At 36.5% G+C, this 21,365-nt stretch overlaps 1 protein-coding gene and 3 non-coding genes across 5 annotated transcripts in view; all 4 read left to right on the top strand.

The window, feature by feature from the left end:
• The window catches only part of LOC124181961 (LDL receptor repeat-containing protein egg-2), a 54,413-nt gene that overhangs the window by 12,729 nt on the left and 20,319 nt on the right, over positions 1 to 21,365 (top strand). Inside the window, exons 1-2 of one of the 2 annotated variants that reach the window (XM_046568730.1) lie at positions 15,063 to 15,363; positions 19,733 to 20,626. In XM_046568730.1, coding sequence (XP_046424686.1) covers positions 15,316 to 15,363; positions 19,733 to 20,626 — 942 coding nt within the window. In that variant the 5' untranslated portion in view covers positions 15,063 to 15,315. Of the gene's footprint in view, positions 1 to 15,062; positions 15,364 to 19,732; positions 20,627 to 21,365 lie in introns of those variants that run through there. The other variant, XM_046568731.1, reaches the window with a different exon arrangement.
• On the top strand, positions 56 to 127 carry Trnaa-cgc. The gene has a single exon. It is a non-coding gene; the product is annotated as a tRNA-Ala (tRNA).
• On the top strand, positions 211 to 282 carry Trnaa-cgc. The gene has a single exon. It is a non-coding gene; the product is annotated as a tRNA-Ala (tRNA).
• On the top strand, positions 366 to 437 carry Trnaa-ugc. Its single transcript has one exon. It is a non-coding gene; the product is annotated as a tRNA-Ala (tRNA).

The following is a 21,365-nucleotide window of genomic DNA, read 5'->3' as shown; positions in this document are numbered from 1 at the left end:
AAATTCTCAGAACGACAATATCGATGCCCAACAGGCTTACATCGTTATCACGTGCGGGGATGTAGCTCAGCGGTAGAGCGTTTGCTTCGCATGTGAAAGGCCCCGGGTTCGATCCCCGGCATCTCCAGTTTTTTTCTTCTTCCGTGTAGTTTTCGAAATTCTCAGAACGACAATATCGATGCCCAACAGGCTTACATCGTTATCACGTGCGGGGATGTAGCTCAGCGGTAGAGCGTTTGCTTCGCATGTGAAAGGCCCCGGGTTCAATCCCCGGCATCTCCAGCTTTTTTCGTCTTCCATGTAGTTTTCGAAATTCTCGGAACGACAAATTCGATGCCCAACAGGCTTGCATCGTAATCACGTGCGGGGATGTAGCTCAGTGGTAGAGCGTTCGCTTTGCATGTGAAAGGCCCCGGGTTCGATCCCCGGCATCTCCAATCTTTTTTCCTTCAGTTTGAAAATACCTACATACACATATACTTATCCTGCCATCAATATTCGAACTGACAAATTCACTGCTCGCGAAACCTTTTCATCGGAAAACAAATGCGTGGAATAATCACTATTAACATTTTGAAAATTTGTCTTAAAAGATGATGATTTTTATGTTCAATCCTTCAAATATCACAATTTCGTGTATAACTGATAGAATAGATAATTGGTAGCGTGATTTCAAATATATATAGTTGACAGCGTCAACATTTTGAAATAGCTCTGATTGTGTTCATGAAAATTGTAAGAGAACGATTATGAGAATTGTAGTTTTAACAGCTGTTTCGTGATTGTATCCTTATGATTGGTCGGTCGTATTGTCGAAGGTTGATAATTTTTAAATATTCATATTTATATTACGTGTATGATTGTAATTTCATTAAAAAAAAAAGATGCAATAAGACATATTGTTCCACGAATTGTAGAATTTATATCTAAATGAATAGCAATTTTTTTTACATACCACAGCAAGACAACAAGAGAGAATAGCATTATACGTATATTTGCATATCATGTATGTTCGAAGTGTATATAACAGAAGTATGATTGTCGCGCAAATATATGCTGTGTAAATATTTGCTTCTCAGACAACGCTGCAACAGTTGATAACTCGAGTAAATTTATATTTTCGCAATAAGTAAGCAATTGTGTTTCACTTTCCTTGTCAGAATCTTACGTTCCATATAATATGTAAAGAAAATTTTGTGCATTTAATTACCAAACTAATTGCACAGTCATATTTTGCACCTTATTCACCCAAATACAATAAGTCGAACGCAGTCAGTAAAATATGTCAGTTTCAAAGTTTATTGTAACTCTCTGTGGTGTAAATAAGTATGAAAAATGAGAATTTTTCAGGAAAAAATTTTTCGGAAGCTGCAAAGTTCCAAATTAATCTTCGGACTGCTTTTTTGTTGTTACGATGTCCAACTTTTCACTAAAAAAAGCTTCCATTGCAAGGAAATTTGAATGCGATTATCATATGATAATAACGCGTACAGTGAGGAAAAGTGTATTGTTTAGATGTCCTTTGAACTAGTAATTAAAAAATTATTAAGGCTTTTCTTCCGTATAGTTGAATATCCTAACCTATCAATAATCGGGAAATTGGAACAACGACTGATGATCGGTTGCACAAGAAAAAAAAGTCGTTCTTCTATGAGGGGGTATTATATTTTTTTAAAGCAGGTAACCGATTTTGCAATACAATAAATGAACTGCGGAAACTATTTATAACGCCTTGGAAATTGAACAGTGACGGAGACTTTGATCGTTGACGTTGAGTGCGGACGAATTGACAAATCAATTTCAGGAATTCGTAATGGACTTGACGACCATGTCATCCGAGTTAAAGTGTGTATATTATAGCATAGGCTACACGCCCTGCTGCATCCGCATTGATTCATCGCGTCAGTCACGGACGTCCGATTGCCGCTAGAGAAAAAAAAAGAATGAAAAATACCGATCCCAGACACTCGTCATTGTCTTCGTTGGTATAATTAATTAATTCATCGCATCCAGTTTTACATCCGGTTAATTTCGATGCCAGGGTCGACTAAAAGTCAGCTGACGGAATGACTTCGGTTTCAGCTGTTTTTCCTTGCATCGTTTTGAGGTTATGAAATTCTCCATTATTATTCTACTCTTCGTTAAAGTTACGTTACAGAAAAATTCAGGTTGACTATTATATTTCCGACTTGAAGAATATCGACTATAACGTATTATATTATGTTGTTTACAAGTATTTTGAAAAACAGTCTTGCGAATCTAAAATTTATTGGAATAGCTTTATATTATACTCTTGGTATATTTGCGTCGATTATTCGATAAGCGGCGTGTACTGTAAATATTGTACAAAAATAATTTTGTCGAATCCGATAAACGTAGTAATTTTAATAATCACGATTTTTGCCGTCTTCATATACAGCTAATCACTTTATAGAACACTGTATAGAATCAGATCAACAATATGAAATGCCAATGAAAACAAAACTATCTGGGTCCGATCATTATTGAAACTACTACCAGTGAAAACTTTGTTTTGTTAACCTTGAAAAATGTACAAACATTAGATCTGTTTTCCAGTATTCAACTAAAGTTTGCAGCAAAAATTCGAAAAAGTATATATATACATATATATGTTTGGAAAATTTCTCATGTACAATTCAGCGAACTATAGAGATTCATCGGAGGTTAGAAAAGTCATTTTTAATGAAAAAAAATAATACCCGATTAGTAATGAGAAGAAAGTTAGATTCCTGACGTACAATTTTCATGCGAAGTAAACTGTGATATAGCGTCGAGATTTTTTTCTATGAGCGTTCACATGCCGTGTTCACATCAAGAATAATTTATCCTCAGTGCATGGAATATAGTAGTTTGGACAACGAGCTTTTTGTGTCGTTTGCTCTTTATATTTCGGAGAAATTTCTTTCCCCGGTTGAATGCGCCCATATTTACTGTATACAAGTGCTTCATACGAGTACATACATCCATGCACAAGTAAATATGTGTGCGTATTTTTTTAGTAGCTGCAGTTAAGATGATCCAGTCAAGCTGCATGTACTTAGGATACGAATGCGTACTATATGTATATACACAAGTTAAGATAACCAGCAATCGCGAACGCGAACCAGGATTCTGAAAATACATTTATTAATAATATGCAGCGTTATAGCAACACGTTGAAAGCGAAAATAAAAAAGAAACGAAAATCCTGTATCGGGAATTTGCTTGGAATATCATTCATTTTTAAAAAATATTTCACGACGCAATGGCAGAAAGATTAAAATGCATAAACGAAGAAGGATCAAATATGGCAATAAAAACCAAGGATAAAAGAAATTCAATAACGAATTCAGTCAATACTGATAACCGAAGACGGAATAACCGCGGTGAATATCGAGACAATTTCTCTGCCCGGGTCTTGTTATTATTCGGTCTTCGTATTACGTTTTTCCACTCTAAGTTTACATCCGCTTTTCTGACAAATACTAATTAGTTATACAGCTTTCCCAATACGACTACAGCAGCTGAGTGCTCGGAAATTGAGGCAATTTTTCTCCTTTCCGATTCCATCCAGAGCCCGGATTCGGTGACGAAACGTTGCACTCAACACCATAATATCCCGTATTTTGACGGTTCGACCCTTAAAAAGCTCTCGACATCCTGCGATTCCTTCAAAAGGGGATAAAAAAAAAAAAGATGGAATTTAGAGCCGAAGACACGGTACCTATGAGAAAGTTATGAACAAGAAAAGAAAAGAATTATTATTGAAGAGTACCGAAGACATTTCGCAGCGGAAGTTTAAGACGAGTTGTGACGTAATATGTAAAATAAAAAATACAAGATCGCGTACGTAAAAGAAGGCCGGATGAAATTTTCCTCGGCGTGAATATTGTGCGGATAATAGAAGGGGTCAATTTGCGTAAGGAGCTGCAATTCAGCAGTGATTCAGTCGCGTTCCAGAAGGCAAGACTCACTCGCGACTAGTTGCACGTCTTTTATCGAGTCATACCGTACATGCAGCGGGTACAAGAATGACGCGTCAAACCGCATAGGTACGCCTCTTGAGTACGTGAGTGCCTACGGAGAATAAACACCGATTATAATACACGGTGCCGAAACGGCTCGCAGCTGATACTGAGAAGTGAGGTTATAAGGAGAGGCTAGAATGCCTATTTTGCCTGTTTTGTATTCACTGCCAGTCCGCTTGCAGAATATAGGCGCGGTTCTCTGCGATTCAAATGATATTGTGTATTGAATGTGTAATTTTGGCCACTTTTTTAGTTCGCCTTTTACATTTTTGTTGTTATTACTAGTTTTTTGTACGATTTGTCAGATCCGAGGCAAATAGAAAAATACATCAGGCGGGTTGGAAAAGTGTTGGAACAAATATGTGACAGGTGTAAAATGGTTTAAAAACTAGCATGGATGTAGCGTATAATTTTATCTGACTAAAATAGTCCTTGCGACATGACAAAAAATATTCAAACACAAAATATAACACGCGAACACTTGATTGTATTGAAAAAATCACGGAAATCACGTTATTCTGTGATATTCGCACCGAAAACCAACAATTTGTCAACTCACCAGTTCAAAAAAAAAAAAAAAAAATTTGCTTGTGTCGAGTTTTGTATAGGAATTGTTTATTAACAAAATAAGCTACTAATTTTCATTAGAATCAGACAAACTCTATCAACGTTTTGATGAAAAAATAGTAGAATAGTGCACGATTCCTCCAACGATGTTAATAGCAAGATGTTTATATAATTGAATTCAGTGTTTTGAAATCTTTTCTGGATTAGATTATGAACTTCTTTAAACGAGATTTAACTTGACTAGCTACAGTTACTTTTTTTAATTCTTTGTTTCGTCATGTTTTTGAGCAACTTTGACCCAACCGTGCGTCCCAGATATTCTTACGACAATATGGCGGCGTAAATAGTAACAGCTGATCGCTTAAACTGTCCAATTTGATAAATATCAAGGCACGGAAAACTTTAGTGAAATCTGAAGTGTAATATCGGATAGAAAATTGCGTTTATAAGTACACCCGATTTGGTGTTGAGTATATGTACCACCGGATGGCGTCGTCTGAATTCAAGGTTTCCACAAACCAGAAAATTAGCTCTGCAGATGACAAAGAAGTGTCAATGTACAATTGGGCAAATCGGTACTCTAAACCGCCTGGTCACAAATTTATTTTCAAGAAATACCGCAATCTACGTTCAGGTATGGCGGGTAGGTGAATTTCTATCCTGCCAACAAACGCAGCTCATGAGAAATAAATCCCGGCATTGTCAAACTCACGAACGCGACGCGAATGCCTCTAAAGACAGCAGCTGTTAACTCACCGCAATTTTAGAAGACGGCGGTCAACCGCGAACGTTCTCTTATTTTAAGTTCTATTCACTTTCCGATATGGGGATTATTGCCGTATTTTACGAATCACTCGTCTACATTGATTCGTACATCGATGGTAGAACGGCAAAAATTAGCGAGAAGAGAGAGAGAGAGAGTTTTTGGAATCCGTAAGAATGTTTGTTTGTAAAACTCACAATCAGCTGAAATTCCTTGTGATTTTTTTTTTTTTTAAACAAATTCTGACATGCAATTATCCTTCACTTTTACCAAAATACAGTTGTATTGTTTCTTGTTGTAAATCTGTACTCGGAATTTTATGCAACTTAAAACAGATATTTTTGAACAGAATTGAACACTGGAGCATTTGATGACAATTTTTTTAGGATTCGAAACTCTTTTCGAGATTTTTCAAAGTCGCTTGAGAGTATTCAAAATTTTTGAACGTCTTTGGAATCACAAATTGAGATTATTACTATTTCCTTGCAAACTTTCAGATTCTTTTCGAGTTACTTGAAGTGGTTTTTTCCAATCGCCAGAGGTAGTCTTAAATCCTTCACCGTGTTTGGACTTTAATAACATGGAGTTTTTTCGAAACTAGTAAATTAGTTTCTTCACGGTTTTCGAAGCCCTTTCAATTTGCTTTAAGCAATTGAATGTAATATTCGACGTTTTTTTTTTCAATATCTGTCTAGTAAATTTGATTTTTTTTTAGACTCACAGAGTCGATTTTTCAAATTTTCGAAGTCTAACGAAGTAATCGTGAACAAAAGAATTGCGTAATTTGAAACTATGTCAATTAATTTAAATTCTTTCTACCTTTCGTAGAATCTTCGAGTACTTCGCTGTTAGCGTTGCGTGATTCAACCCATCTTTTCAACTTGCTTGATCAACGAGCCGTTTTGAATTTCTGGAAACCTTATTTTGGTCGCTTTTGAGGTCATCCCGCGTCGTTCAATTCGTCGTTAAATTGACTTTTCACCGTTCCGATGGGTAAACACCTTCGACATCGCGTAAGGAGACACCAACGCAGCCCTTCAAAAAGTAAGAGCTAATTACTCGTTGCTCATGTCAGTTCACTTGACTAACTCCACCTAGTATCGCGGCCTCTTTCCAGCCCCGTATAATCAAATACGGACTATCTTCCGCGTCCATATCTTATTTACTCCAGGCTGATTCGTGACCGGAAGTAGACGTATAAAAAGACTTCGGACACGCCATTTAACATCTAAATGCTATTTATTCGAGGAATTTTCAGTTTCGTTAAATTTATTGATAAATTTTTCGGTATCTTTAAACCAGATTTCATCACCAGTTCCAATTGACATATGTGTAAAAAGATGTCGGACAAACATGTTGAAATGTATGCAATTATATGTACTATTTTACCAAGGTAAATCTGAGATGCATAATTATACATGACCATGAAAAATGTCCGATGAAATACATTACGGTCTAGTTGACAAACTGATTCCTATAAAAATGGAACAGACGAATTATTAACACATTCAGCTGAGTATTGATGATTTTAATCGATTTTAGCAAATGTGAAAATTGAGGGTTTCGTTCGCATATTTATTTATTTGCCGCATTCGTATATTTCCTAGTTCTTTATATACAGACGTATTCCGTTCGCGTTTGCCACGCCTGCTTCTTGCATACGGTTCACGCAGTGACGTCACTTCGTTCCTGCTGAGTTCAATCGCAGAGTCAACTCCCGGCAATTGTCGCAATCACGAGTCTCGATTAAGACGCGCGCCATACCAATTCCTAGGGAGTTTATCAACGTTCTGAGGCCTTTCACAATAAGGCGATTGAACTTTTATGGTGAACCAAATGAATGAACTGAATTCTCACAAGTATCTATGTGTATGCGGATATGTATACGTATGCCGCGTGGACTTCCGGCCATTGCTCATCAGAATACATTACATAGAATTTAATTTTTTCACTCTGGCTATCTTCTAAATGTAATTTACGGATGTGAAACATACGAGGAATCGCTTTGGAAAAAGGATGCATTTTTTATAGTTTTTCAAGTAGAAATTAAGTTAAAAATGTATGGTGAATAATTTATTTGGAAAATCCAAGTTTTACAAAAACTTTTCGTACGATCGTAGACTGTTCTTTCGATGCTGGTGTTTTTGGGTTTTAAGTTTTACATCACGTCATGCCAATTCGTTGTTCATTAGCTCGTTTCGAACCGAAGTTTGTAACATATTTTCGACAATTGCCAAGAGACAATTTTTCCATTCTCTCAAGTTTGGTTTGAAGAAAATGATTTATTATATTAATCAGGTGACAATGATCAGCGATTCTTTCATTTCTTTCATTTATTTCTTGATTAATTAATATAATTTCTTTATTATTATAAGACTATAGGCATTTTCAAAGCTGGGAAATATTGTCAAACTTGTGTTGCTTATTTTTTGCAGCTGTCACGATCTTGCTAAAAATATATTTCTTTGACTAGTTACTGACTTCGAAATTTTTTAATTCATCTTGTACGAGATACAAAATAGATGAAGAAAAGTTCTTCCTCTCTTGCTACATAAAGTTTGAATGGATTATATATGCGGATATTAATTTCGTTTTTGAAATAGATTGATTATATTATAATTATGAGTGTTCTAAATTTTTAATTTGTTTTTAACCTGAACAGTGAGACGCCTAATTTCCGTTATAACGAAGAAAAAAACGGAAAATGTAAATTGGAATAATTAACAAATTGAAAGAAATGTATCAAGAAAAACGGATACGAAGAGAGAATGAAGAAAGAATGACAATCGGGGAAACGATGATTGGCTGTAAGAGCGGAGGATAGTTTTTACATTCTGCAATATATACGTATACGTTTCAGTGCTCCGAGCGTAACAAAAGATACACGATAAAAAACAAAAACTGCGGAGCAGGAGGAGGAAAGAACGAGCCGTTCCATCTGCCGAATCAGTCACCGCGCTGATCTTTCATCGCGTCGGTAGGTAACTGAAGATAACCGTGCGAAATTCGCCTCTTTATAATTCCCGGTATTCGTAATACGTGCAGGTTTGAAATCGACCGATAGATCGATTTTTCATTCGCTTATTTATATTGCTAGACTTTTTGTTTTTAGTTTCACGAACAAGCTTTACTCAATGAAAAATCACCAATGTGAAATTATTGGGGGAAATTTCTTGAACAGAAACGATTTATGGATTTTGATTGTTCAAATAACGTAGATTTGTTGAAAATTGAGCAAACAATTGAATAAAGTAGAACATTGGAAGGGTGGAATTGAATTAGGAACGCTGGAACGAAACCAGCGTGAGAACCGTTGCGCGGCTCACTTGCAATTTTATTTTGTCAACAGAATCGTTTGTCGTACTAAAAATTCGTCGAAGACGATTTTATCCGACGGAAAAAGATGGCAAGAATCATTGGTATGCTTTGGTGTTGCACTTTCGATGAATGCAGGCCTGAAAAATCAACATTTATCCAGCGAATTCGACGAATATTTTTTTACATCAAATATTTGATATGAAAAGATTTTTTTTTTCATTCGCGCGGTTTTTTCTCTCTACTGTGTTAATCATGGGTTAGTTTCAAATCCACCGTTAGTTCAAGACTGGTCGTTGATCCGTTTAATTATAGCTACCCATCTGCGGATAATGATTTTTCTGGTGATAAAATTCAATCGATATAAAATAAAATGGAGACAGAGAAACGTGCACGCAAGAAAACACACTTAAGCTTAAATGGCTGCGGTTGTTTTGAAGGCGCAGTGAACCGCGTCAACGGCGGTAAGACAATCAAAATAACCGACGTTTTCTGTGATCGAACATGCAATCGGTGTCCCATGGCGAATGAATCTATTCGTTCAAATTTGGTTTCATTCCAACCGCATTTTTTTCTCTGCGCGTTGAGCATTTTTATACTTTCTTGTTTCACTTTTACATCATGGCGCATCCCGCTGGCATGCGTGAGGTTCCCATGGGATCAAATATCCTTGAGTTTACAGCGAATTACGAAATATGGTTTTTTCCCCTGAATATCGCGATTACTCTGTATAAAATTCTGCTCTCGCGAGTCTGTTACATAAATATAAATATATAAATAATTAGGTTTGTTGCGAAAATCCGAGTAAAATGTTGAACGCGTTTAATGATCGTTTGCGATCAATTACACTTGCACCGTAATTAGTGAAGGGGATCGATGCCGCAAATTAAATTCATAAAATAAGTAAGAAAATACTTGAAAATAAGTATAATCGTTCGGAGCGAAACAACAACGAAACTACATTTCTTCTATTCTACCCGAAGTTCGATTATTATTTATATTGGACGGAAATGCAAGGTTGAAACAAAAAAATTAAACGAAAATCTTATCCCAAATTAACAAGATTAATATTACAATGACATCAAGTTTCTCAAACTGTGAATCGGCTTGATAAAAATGCTCTTGAAGCCGTACGTATGTTAACCGCTTTAAATTAGCGTTTAATAGTAGGATAAAAATAAAATGCTTACTGAACAAACATGTTTCACATTCCGCAGAGAAATTCTGAATCAACTTTCATTATTCATTCCAAGCAAATACAAGCAACGTATTTACTGGTTTATAATTAGCGTGAATAGACGGTTGTCTCATCTCCTGCAGCGGTGATGAAAATTATATTTGACACACCTGAGGAGAAGCCTTTTTTGTAACTCAACGGGGATTCGGGCGTAGGCATTGTATCGGGTAAATTTTTCGAGTCCGTCTTCCATGACGAGTCAACATGGCTGCAGTTTCAAAGTTTATGTCAAGTGATATGGAAGTGATCGTTAAAAACTGGCAACGAATAAAGATTTTCGTTTTCGTATTTTTTAAGATAAAACAAGATGCGTAACGTCAGATTTTTCGTGAAATTGAACAAAACTGGACATTTTTTCGAAATTTACTTGCTACCTTTTCAGCTGATTACCGTTGCAGATTCTCTTGACAGGAATGAAAATTCTACTTAAAAAAATCCGGCAATTAGATCGGTACAAATTTTCTTTCTGCCTGAAAAGCTTCGTAGCGTTTTTAACGATCATACACCTAAGGCAGGTTTCTCAGAAATGGAAACTCATTAGTATCACATTCTATACCGCCGCGAATCGAAACGATCATTGATTAGGCTGATTGAGCTCAATGAAAACTTGTTTTTCTTTGTAAATCGAGCTCCGCAACATTCTTTCAATACCGGTAATAAATTGTGCAGTTGTAAGTCACGAGACACAAACGATGATCTGGAATCGCAGCAAGAAATCATTACAACAATCCACATACTATAATCCACCGTTGACAGCTACGTATTGTAAATATGTGTATACGGAGGATTGTCGGAGGCCTTGAGATCTTGAAGAAAAACAATAATTTCTCATGATAACTTGTTCGCCGCGACTCATCCGCGACACTTTTGCTGCACATGCGACAAACTAACGAATTAAATTTTATCCCTGGACAGGAATTCTGCAGTTCAAATTGATGCTGTTATTGCTGAAAGGGAATTTTTACGAATTTTCGCACCGTCGTAATATTTAAAGAAAAGACAATCAAGTAAACATGTAAATAAAATGCAAAGAGAAGCAAAAAAGAAACGTACATGTAAAAGACTGAAACTTCATCCTGTCGAAATGTCGAGAGGCTTCTATCGACATGTTCGACATGTTGATTCATGCGATTTGATCTGAATTCGTCTTATTTTTCGCGGTGAATATAAAAACAATAATACTGTATAACCCATTAGTCTGCTGATACGATTTGATAATTATTCAAATTTTTATAAAAGAAATAATTGTACAGAAAGAAACGTCAAATTGTCAAAACTTGAGCACCATGTCAGATGTTTGAGTAAATTAAATTCTTGCGTATGAAAAGTTTCTTTTTTCAATGTTCTTTTTCCACATTAAACGTAAATATTCTGTCCCCCAAATCATAATTACCGAATTCAAGTGAGAAGGAGTAATAAACGAACATTGAAATTGACGAAATGGAAGCTTTACGTACCAAGTAACCTAGACGACGTTTTTGTGGAGGTTGTAACGCTAAATTCTGTTACCCTCAGATCAGGACTTACCGTTGACACTTTGGCGCGATTCTCCACTTATTCAGAACATTAAACTATAACAAAATCAATCACGTTGGGCGCCAGACGCGTTAGCGTCGATTTTCAAATAATAATACGAATCAATAAAAATAACACGAAACCGTACGAAAAATAAACAGAGAACCCGTTGTACGGCTGGCTAGGCTCAGGTACTCGCACGAACTGGTAGAGTGGCGGCATTCCACAACAATAATTACAGAATTAAAGAAAATAATGAAATGAAGAATGAACTCAAGTCAGGAAAAATGAACAGGTCAGTCGATCATATATCGTCGATAAGGTTACAGGGTTGAGACAGGCAAATGAAATGGTATCGACAGCGGTAGTTAATAAAACAAGCAATCGTTGTTCACAATAATTTCGGTAGAATAGAATTAAACGGTAGCTTTGAAACGAGAGACGGCAGTTGACAGAGAAAAATGAACGTAGGTCGGGAGAAGCGATACAATGTAAGAATTTACTTAAAACTACTCGTCACTGGGCGACGTGATCTTACCCAAGTTGCAAACGACGCTAGGGAAATTATTATTCTGTCAATTAAAAACGAGAGTGAGAACTTTACTATAATCGCTTAATCGGTAGAAAACGAAGTAACGATAGCTCGGTGGATAATAAGACGAATTTACCATAGATTATAACCAGTACGAAAGATTGACATTCGTTAACAATTTACACAATCGGTAGCGTAAACGATCGATTAGATAATTTTCGGTAGAGTTATTCATAATCGATAGAATCAATAGTTTACAATAATTACGGATCGGAGGAATTAAACGATGAATTCCTAAACATAACTTTCGAGACAATACAAAGTACAGAATTATGAGAGAGTGAGAATTTCGGAGAGTTTACAAAATAAAGAAATACACTGAATACACCGCAGTACAAAAGGATCAAGAATAATACGCAGAACTTAACTTGACAAGATACAGAGAAAGGAATAAGAGGCAAAAATAATATAAAATTGCCAATAGCAATAGAAAAAGGTGCGGTAATATTTAGAGGCTGATTCTACGCTCGGCTGTACTCCAAGGAACTCGATATACGATACGATAGGCACGAAAATAAATAAAAGTATAACAAGCGATAACAGAAATAAAATGTAAGGCACACTACTGTTACAAATAATTATGAGACGAAAGGTAAAGCCAACAGGGCTCAAAATACGGTAGAGACTACAGAAGCAGACTAATAGAAATTCATAAATACAAGAGAATTAATTATTCGGCAGTTACGAGGTCGCTCAGACACGGAAATTATTAATTATTGAAATCATGCAGTCACACGGCGGCTTAACGCAACTCAAAGCCGTTGACCATGAATCACACACAGTCGATAAATACCATAGGAAAAGAATAGAAATTATGAGCAACTTCGTAACGATGCAATACAAAGGCAAAAACCTTACCTTAACAGACGATCTCAGGCACACAATACTGAGTCTAATTTAAATAAAACTTATTATATTGAACAAGGGAAAACAGGAAGGACGAAAAGAACTTAAATTTACAGGAAGAATCTAACAGTAGAGCAAAACGATAGTAATAATGAAACGGTAGCGGGATGAAAGACGGTAGTACGATATAAACGGTAGCGGTAGAGGTGAAGTATCGAGAGCTTATATCGGGAGGATTCGGAAATTCGGATTTGCTGCCGTGAGGTAATTCTTCTTCCCTTTGCTTGGTTGGTTGACCTCATGCGTTTTCGAAGATTACCGCTAGATGTGGCGTAATGTGCTGCTCGTGATTTCGTCATTGACGCCAACTCGTACGATTTAATAGCTGCTTCAGTTTACTGTCCAGGTTGCCTATCATTGAGGACTTCTTCAAGGAGATCACGCAGTCATACGGCGGCTTAACGCAATTCAAAACCGTGGACCATGATTCGCGTGATTAGTTCTTGCCGACAGGAAGGCTGCGTCGATCCTCGGAACGATGGCTTTATCAATCTGGACGTAGTGGTTTGGGGTCGGAAGACGGCAGGCTACGGTCTGCCCTTCGTGCCATCCTTACGGCGTCCGATAAAGCGGGCGGCTGGTTCCTCCTCGAGGAGCGGTGTCCTCGGCCGTCGGGGGGATTTTTATCTCCCTGTTCGCCGGCAGTCGAGGCGATGCGGAAGGTTCGGGTGGATGCTACCCCGGTAGCAAGACAAGTGCACCCGGGTAGCCAGTATAGTATGAAGTCGTCGAGAGCTGAAAACGGTAGCTATCAATCCCTCGGCGGTCGGGATCGTTGTCTACCAAGTACCTTATTAGCGTACGCCGAAGTGCGAAATACAGAATTTACAAAGAAAGAATCAGTTAAAAGTAGTTATTGCCTATTTTGTATCGAATTGTAAGGTAACGATGTTGAGTACGTATAAATTTGAATACATCAACAATCAATACTACGTAATAATTGATAATTTACCATTGCAAAATTATTATTATTATTCTTTATTCTTTTGCAATCAAATACACGAAAATCAAAACTCTTTGGATACTAAAAAAAGAAGAACTACGAAAATACTAATCAGGTTTGACGGTGCAAGTGATTAAATTCTCACTATTGAGGTACAGAGAGCTGGCCAATTGCATTGTAAAAATTTTCCACTCCAGCCTCCGTTCAACTGATATTTTCGGCTTCGATTTAGGGTGAGTGAATATACACCTAATTGAAAAAAAAAAAATTTCAATACACATCAATACGCGTTACAAATGCGAAGAAAGGATATTTATGTAAAATCAAGAGTAGCAGCGTTGGTTCTACAACACACAAATATAGACATAAATCAATTATTGCCTTACACCCAAAATTTCCCCTCACACGACGTGACCGACACGCACATACCTCCTCCCCTCCCAATCAAAGGAAGTTCAATCGTGTATGCAGATTTTCATGGGTACGTGTACAGTGTACACCACGAGTAAGCGAGTAAAGGCGCAACATAAAGATCCAAGAGTCGCACGGAGTAAAACTCGAGCTCCTGAGGCCCGGCAACACTCATTGCGAATGGCGTGACGGGCGAGCGGCGTCGTCAAACGTCTCGGAATCATGAACGTGACAGTCGGTTGGCGTCGGGAGCGCCGAGCGGACGTCGATGTTTGAAACGCGCGGTGGAATCAGAGCTGTACCAGAAACCTGCGAACGTGCGTTGAATGAGATGAGTCGGAGCGACGACGATTCGCCATTCCGGAAATGAAGCGCCCCTCGGTGGCGAATCGACGCGGCGAGGGTTGTTGAGAATTTGAAAATTCGAATTCGATATTTTCCTCGACCGTTTGAACTCGGAACGCGAAGCTTTTTCCTCGAACAAACGAATAACGGACGAAAAGTGGCGGGAAACAATCTCGATTCAAATTTGAATTTGAAAGTGAGTTCGAAACACCCGCGCAAAGAGTTTACTCTCCCACCGTGGTTAGTTTGAAATGTGTTATTAGATATTTCGTATTTACGAAACTTTTGCTTCGTCGTACGGATTGTTTTATTTTACGTAATTTGAAAAGTGTCATCGTGCAGTCACCGGATTATAACAATATATATATTCTTGTGCTTCTCTTTACTGCGGTCCGTGTGTCGGCGTTTGGTGTTTTTTTTTTTTTTTTTTTTTTTTTTTTCATTTCACGGTAAATAATTCTGTCACAGCCAAAACATGCGTTTGAAAATATTTGTGCTTGTGTGAATACTGTGCCGGTATTAATTGGAAGTAAAATTAAACTATACAGTAACGGTCTGTTGATTTTAAACTCCTGCAGTTCCCTCGACTCGTTGAGTTTCGAGGTATTCTAGAGTGTTTTTTTTTCCTCTCGCTTCGTCTATAAAAAAAAAAGTTTTGTGCCGTGGTTTCTCGTTTTGTTTTGAAACGTGACGATGTCATCTGGAGCAGGACGTGACCCGAGCGTTGACGTTCGATTGAAGGTTCGTTCCAAGATTTTAACTAGGCATACACTTATGTATAACTATGGACATAAGCAACGTATATATTGTGTATATATATATATATATATAAACTGTAACCCAATTGGGGACCCTGCAGTTCGAAGGGGTCTGGAAGCTGGGGATTTTCCACTGATTAGAAGATTTTTTTATAGTCGAAATTGCGTTCGAGCGCCAATTATCGAGGTTCAGTTAAATTTTGGATTTTTTTAAAATTTCTTCTCATTCGTTTGAAGTCCTGTTTCTCCTAACTATTTTTTTTTTTTTTGAACGTATTCAAATATGTATTACGATGAAAATTGATTTGTTCTTGAACCCACTCATTATTTTGTGATATTTGTTGATCGATATACCTTCTAATAAGTCTTGAAAAAAAAAACAAAACTCGCAAATCAGGTTTATATCTTTCGTTATCGATATTCATTTCGAAAGAATATCAGGGTTTTCCGTGAAAGTGGCAACAGACTTTTTAATTTGTTTGGAATATGAGGGAAACAATGGATTTTGGGAAAAAAGAGTGTATAAATTTCAGCAGTTTTTGAAAATATATTGCCAGAATTCATTTGATTATTTTAGTTTTCACTAAAAGCTGTATGAATTACAAAGTAAATAACCGTCGAAGTTTCACGTTAGATTGCAAAATCACAACGACAATTGCTGGTGAATTTACCGATTTGTCTAATGCATGGGAGTTAATTTTTATAATTTATGATATCATTTCGTTCAACATTAATTAATGCCAATAGAATTCATAAAATCATGAAGAAGTCAAGTTTTCTGAATATCCTGGAGGTAGAACAAAAACTGGAACACGAAAAAAAACGATTGATTTACTGGTGATGTAATTTTTGCAGGATATGTAACAATAGTTGAAAGATCACATCTTGTTTTTTTTTACGAAATCTTTATTGTTTTCGAAGTCGTCGAGATGATATTTTTTCAACGGAGTAGTTTTGGAAATTTGATAGTCTAGACGGAAATCTGGATTCTGGAAACTGCCACAAGAGAAAAAAAAAAAAACTTGACTGTGTTCTGAAAAATGTTTGAGTAGAAAAAATTTTGGATTGAACAACAGTTCCAAAATTATACAAATTTTCATAAATATCGATATTCCATTTACGATACAAGATAATATGTTCGATAAATTGGCTTCATTCGATTATAAGATCGAAAAAAGAACGGTAGACCAAATTGTGCATTTGAAAATCATATAAAAAATGTACGTGAATTAAAATTTATTCGATAATTTTGCGAGTGGCTTGAAGAGACGAATGAAAATACTCTTAGCATTGAAATAATGTATAAAAAGTTTACAAATTTTTCCCATCCCATTTTCCTGTAACGGCATTTCTAATATTATCTTTTAACATACCTTGTACGGTGATTTTTCGGTTGATTAAACACCGAATCATTTTCCCACGGTCACTTGCATCTCGATGATAAAAAATTCCAAGTCTCATCTGCCATGAAGGCAACTCTGCATTGTAACAGTTCGCATGAAAAAAATAGGCGAATCCGAGCATAAATTTCTTGGCTGCGTCCCAGTTTTTTCCCTCTTTAATTTACACGCTGCGAAGAAGAAAGAGAAAGAGGGAGAAAGAATAATCAGTTTTTAAAATTTTATCTTTGACTTTCTTTTTCACCTGACAAACGAGTGAATAAAGTGGAAAACGGCGTATAAATTTAGCGGGTAATACTGAATGAGACAAGTGGTAAATTGTGTATCCACACAACTGATCATCGGTTTGAAAATCGAACAATGACAGGTAGATATAGAAGCTCAATGAAACTTCCCGCCGCTGCTGGTAATGTAATGCTGGATGATCAGGTTTCATCATGCCTCGATGATCACTGCACAATGTGTATAATTTTACCCACACAAACGAATTGATCTTCACGATCGATGCCTGACTTGTTTCGGTTTGATTTTAAAAACTACAGCAGGTGACGCGAATTTTGTACAGAAAAAAAAAATCTATTTCATTTTACAACAAATTTACAAAATATTACAAGATACATTTGAATGAATTATTTCATGCAGAGTTATGAAATGTGAAATACCGATGTGAGTCACGATGTTTCTCAGGGAAAATAAAAAAGTTTACTTAATCTGACAAATTTTTTCGAAAACATTGCAAATTTGATTAAATTCTTCCTTTTTTTTTCTTTTATTTTAATTTGCATCAGAATTACCTTGAGAATTTTTTACAGATCTGCTCAAATGCAATAAAAACTTGATTGTTTTGTAATTGTTTTTTTCTCCTTTCTTTAAATCATTATCCTGGTAGATTTGTAAGAAAGAAAACACCGAAATAAAGTGAAAGCACAGCAATAAAATTCTACACTTCGTGTTGAAATTGAAGATGTTCTTCACCTTTCACGGGTACACAAATAAATCGCGAGAAATCCATTGTACGAAAATTGTGTGAACGAAACAGAAAGTTCTTTTTTTCTATGTTTGATTTGATAATTGTAAGATGTATAAATTATAACGTACATTAAATTTGCGAAAATGAAATCAACCAAATAATAAATCTCTATCGATACACCTGAAATGATTGTTATAACAAAACCGAATGAAATCTCTTTGAAACGTCGAGTAATTTTAATTATCGTGTGAATCAAATGTTATACATATTATATACATTTGTATGAACACGATTTAACTGCAATGGATATCGAATTTAAGCACAATTGAAATGGTGGAAGAAATTTTTTTTTTTTTAATCATTTTGAATGTAAAGTTTCCCAAGTTTCTCACTCATTCATGCCTACCGATCCATTTTTAGTCGGCTATCTTGACCCCACCTGACGCTTATCGAATTTCCTACGATCATTCAACGATTCTTCGACGATCTTGTTGCCGCTCGATCTTTAACGCCGATTTAATCGAGTTCCACTTTTTCTCGTTATCCTTTTTTCGCTCCTATCTTTAATTTATTATTATTCAATTTTTTTATTTCGTGTAGCTGAACTGTGACCAATCGGAAGTCAAATTTTTCGCTGCATCGTCGCGTATTCGTACAATGAGTGTAACTTCATTACATTTTAACATCTGTTATCGATGAAATCGATGAAAGCAACCGTAAAGAGTTATAAACTCTGTCCAAATAATTTTCTATGAAATTTTTACGCGTGTTTTATTTTTGGAAAAAGCGTACGAATTCAATGTCATGCATGAGTATGTAACCCAGGAGCAATTACTACGAAATTTTTGAGTATTTTTTTGCTATGGGCTCATTTGTTTTCTCTTAAAAACACTAATTTTCCGAGCATTGATCCATAATATGAAACGGCAATGATATTTTTTTTCTTGCAAATTATTCTGTATTCGTCTTTTTCATGTACATCCTTGTGCAATTTTCTCTGAACTTTTCATTTCTTCGCTATTTTCAGTTTTGTGGATGATAAATTCTGAACCAAATTCAGATATCAACAAAGTAGTTTTGAATACTATATTCTATGGACTCGTGCAAAGTCTATGGAATTTTCACGTATTCTCTCTTTAGTTATTGAAAATTCGAACGATTTTTATCGCACATTTTCACTGAATATGTTGACATAGAATAAGTTCAAAAATGACGGTGGTAATGTAGAAGGTTATAAGTATCAAATTCTATGAGAATTTATCGACAATATTTATTAATCATTGGATTTTCAAATATTTAGGTTATACATTCGATAAATTTTCACCGTTTTGAACAAAAAAAAAAAAAGAGATAGTCTTGACACCAAATAGCGTTGAACACGGCATTAAATGGTCTTACTTAATTTTTATTAAATATTTTCGGGGTTACAATTAACACAGCTTTTCTGTAACAGTATAGGAAAAAACAAAACCTTACAACAACAACAACAAGAAAAAAGAAGAGGTGGGGATGGGAAGAAATCTAACAGTAATTTCTCATTTTCGAAATGTTTAGGAGAATGATATGAGGGTGAAGTTGGTAACGTTACTGTAACGATGGAAAAATCGTTACTTTGCACTTTTAGGAATATCTGAAATTTATTAATCCACAATAAAAAAAAATATACTCCTATGTTAAAAAGCCAACTCTTCCAAAGTCATTCTAAAATTGCGTAGTAATGATTTTTTCTCCGACGTTTCGTTACGTTAACGTTACTGACTCGAGCCTCATTGAACGATTCAATCTAGGTTCCCACAAAATGTTCACCGATTTGAAGGGGAAAATACGTTTAAAAAAAAAAAGCGGAACCATGCATGATACAAAAAAAAAAAGAAAACGTTTCATCTGTAATTTTCCACCCAAGTAAATTGATATCTTAAATAGTCCTGAAGAATTCTTTGACTCGAGTTAAAGATCTAAAGTCTCGAATAATTTGCTTTCAGATGGAGAACCGCGGATTCGAAGAGGACTTTGGAAAATCGATGGTAATCAGAGATGACTCCGATAATTTCTCGTCGAGGGTGACAGATGATAATGGAAAAATTCCGCGTGGAGAATCATCACCGAGGAATACACGAGACAAGGTTCAGGACTTGCCGCACGTCTACGAGGATATAATTCCCGGTCCGATGTTCCTGGAAGAGGAAGAGGCAGAAGAAGGCGAAGAAGAGGAAGAAGAAGAGGAAGAAATCGGATCGTTCTGCAAGGACAATCCGGGCTTCTCGGCGATCCCGGAGAGCCTGGGAAGCGTTTGGAAACCCGGAGCCTTGGAAAAATCGGAGGGCGGCGTGTCGAATCCGGGCGACGTGATCTCAAGGCTCCAGCGAACCCTGACGATGCCTTTGAAGCGGCTCCCGGAGGGTCGGAATCGCGATGTAAGCCGGTCGGTGCGCGTGACCGGAAGCGAGAAGGAACCGGAAGTCGGACGGGCGCGACACAGGCGGAAGAAGAAGGACTGTAAGCGCTGCAAGAGCCGCGGGACCGAGTCGAAGCTCGCCGCGAGTACGGAGCCGATTTTAGCGCTGCCTGTCGGAAGGCTCCCGAACTTCCAACCGGCGACCGGAAGTCCGCAGGCGGTTTTCGCGCCGACGAACAATTCCGCGATTTGGCACCCGAACCCCATTAAATCCCTTAATTATGACAAGAACGAGATTCAAGACAGACTTGGCGGCCATGTTGAAAGCTCACACGATCATACCGACTTCAAGGCGCTCATTAACACGCCGCAAAAAAATCGGGCCACTATGAAAGTCAACTCAATTTACTCCCAGGATCAGTGGGCCGCTAAGGAGGCTCCGATTTTTTTTACCGACGTCAAGGAACACGAGCATTTTCAGGTTCGTACTTCAGCGTTAATTTCAGTTTGGTTGAATATTTCTTTTTTTTTTGTTTTTGTCTTGAATCAGCGGAATCATTATCCAGAAAAAATATCCATTCGAATACGATGTTGTATGTATTAGAAAATTTTTGTTGCTTGATACCAAAAATTTATTAGGTTGGAATATATTTCAAACGGATCAAATCAAATTTTCTTCTTGCTTACTCCAAGTAAATTATTATTCAATAGGTTCGTATTTGATTAAGAATCTGTCTGTTTTCAACAAATTCGAACGAAAAATTTTCCGAGGTGTTTACGAAAAAATTCTCAGCTTTCGAATGAGAATTCTACAATTGGGTACACGAGCGGAAAAAACTAATAGTACATTTTTTGTATGCGTGTGAAATCATGGAAACACTGAATAATGAGGTGGTATTATTTATTTTTCATCAAAAACGAAAATAGTGATTTATAACGGCAATTGAATTTCACCGATAATTAAGAATTGATTATGATATTATTGGGTACTCCAGTTGGATGTTAACATTTTTGTATCGAAATCTTTATGGAAAAAGATTTGAAAAATTTCACCAGAGCAAGTCTCGATGATGACAGTAAATTAAGCAAAAAAAAAATTCTAATTCCAACTGCACCTTATTTACCAACTTTACTATTTGTTCGCGGGAAAAACCACATAGCTTATCACATTCTGATAAAAAACAGCTCATTTTGTTCGTGGATAACGATAATGCGTTTCT

This window comes from Neodiprion fabricii, chromosome 5, assembly GCF_021155785.1.
Source record: "Neodiprion fabricii isolate iyNeoFabr1 chromosome 5, iyNeoFabr1.1, whole genome shotgun sequence".
NCBI lineage: Eukaryota > Metazoa > Arthropoda > Insecta > Hymenoptera > Diprionidae > Neodiprion > Neodiprion fabricii.
This window is presented reverse-complemented; position numbering and strand designations above follow the sequence as displayed.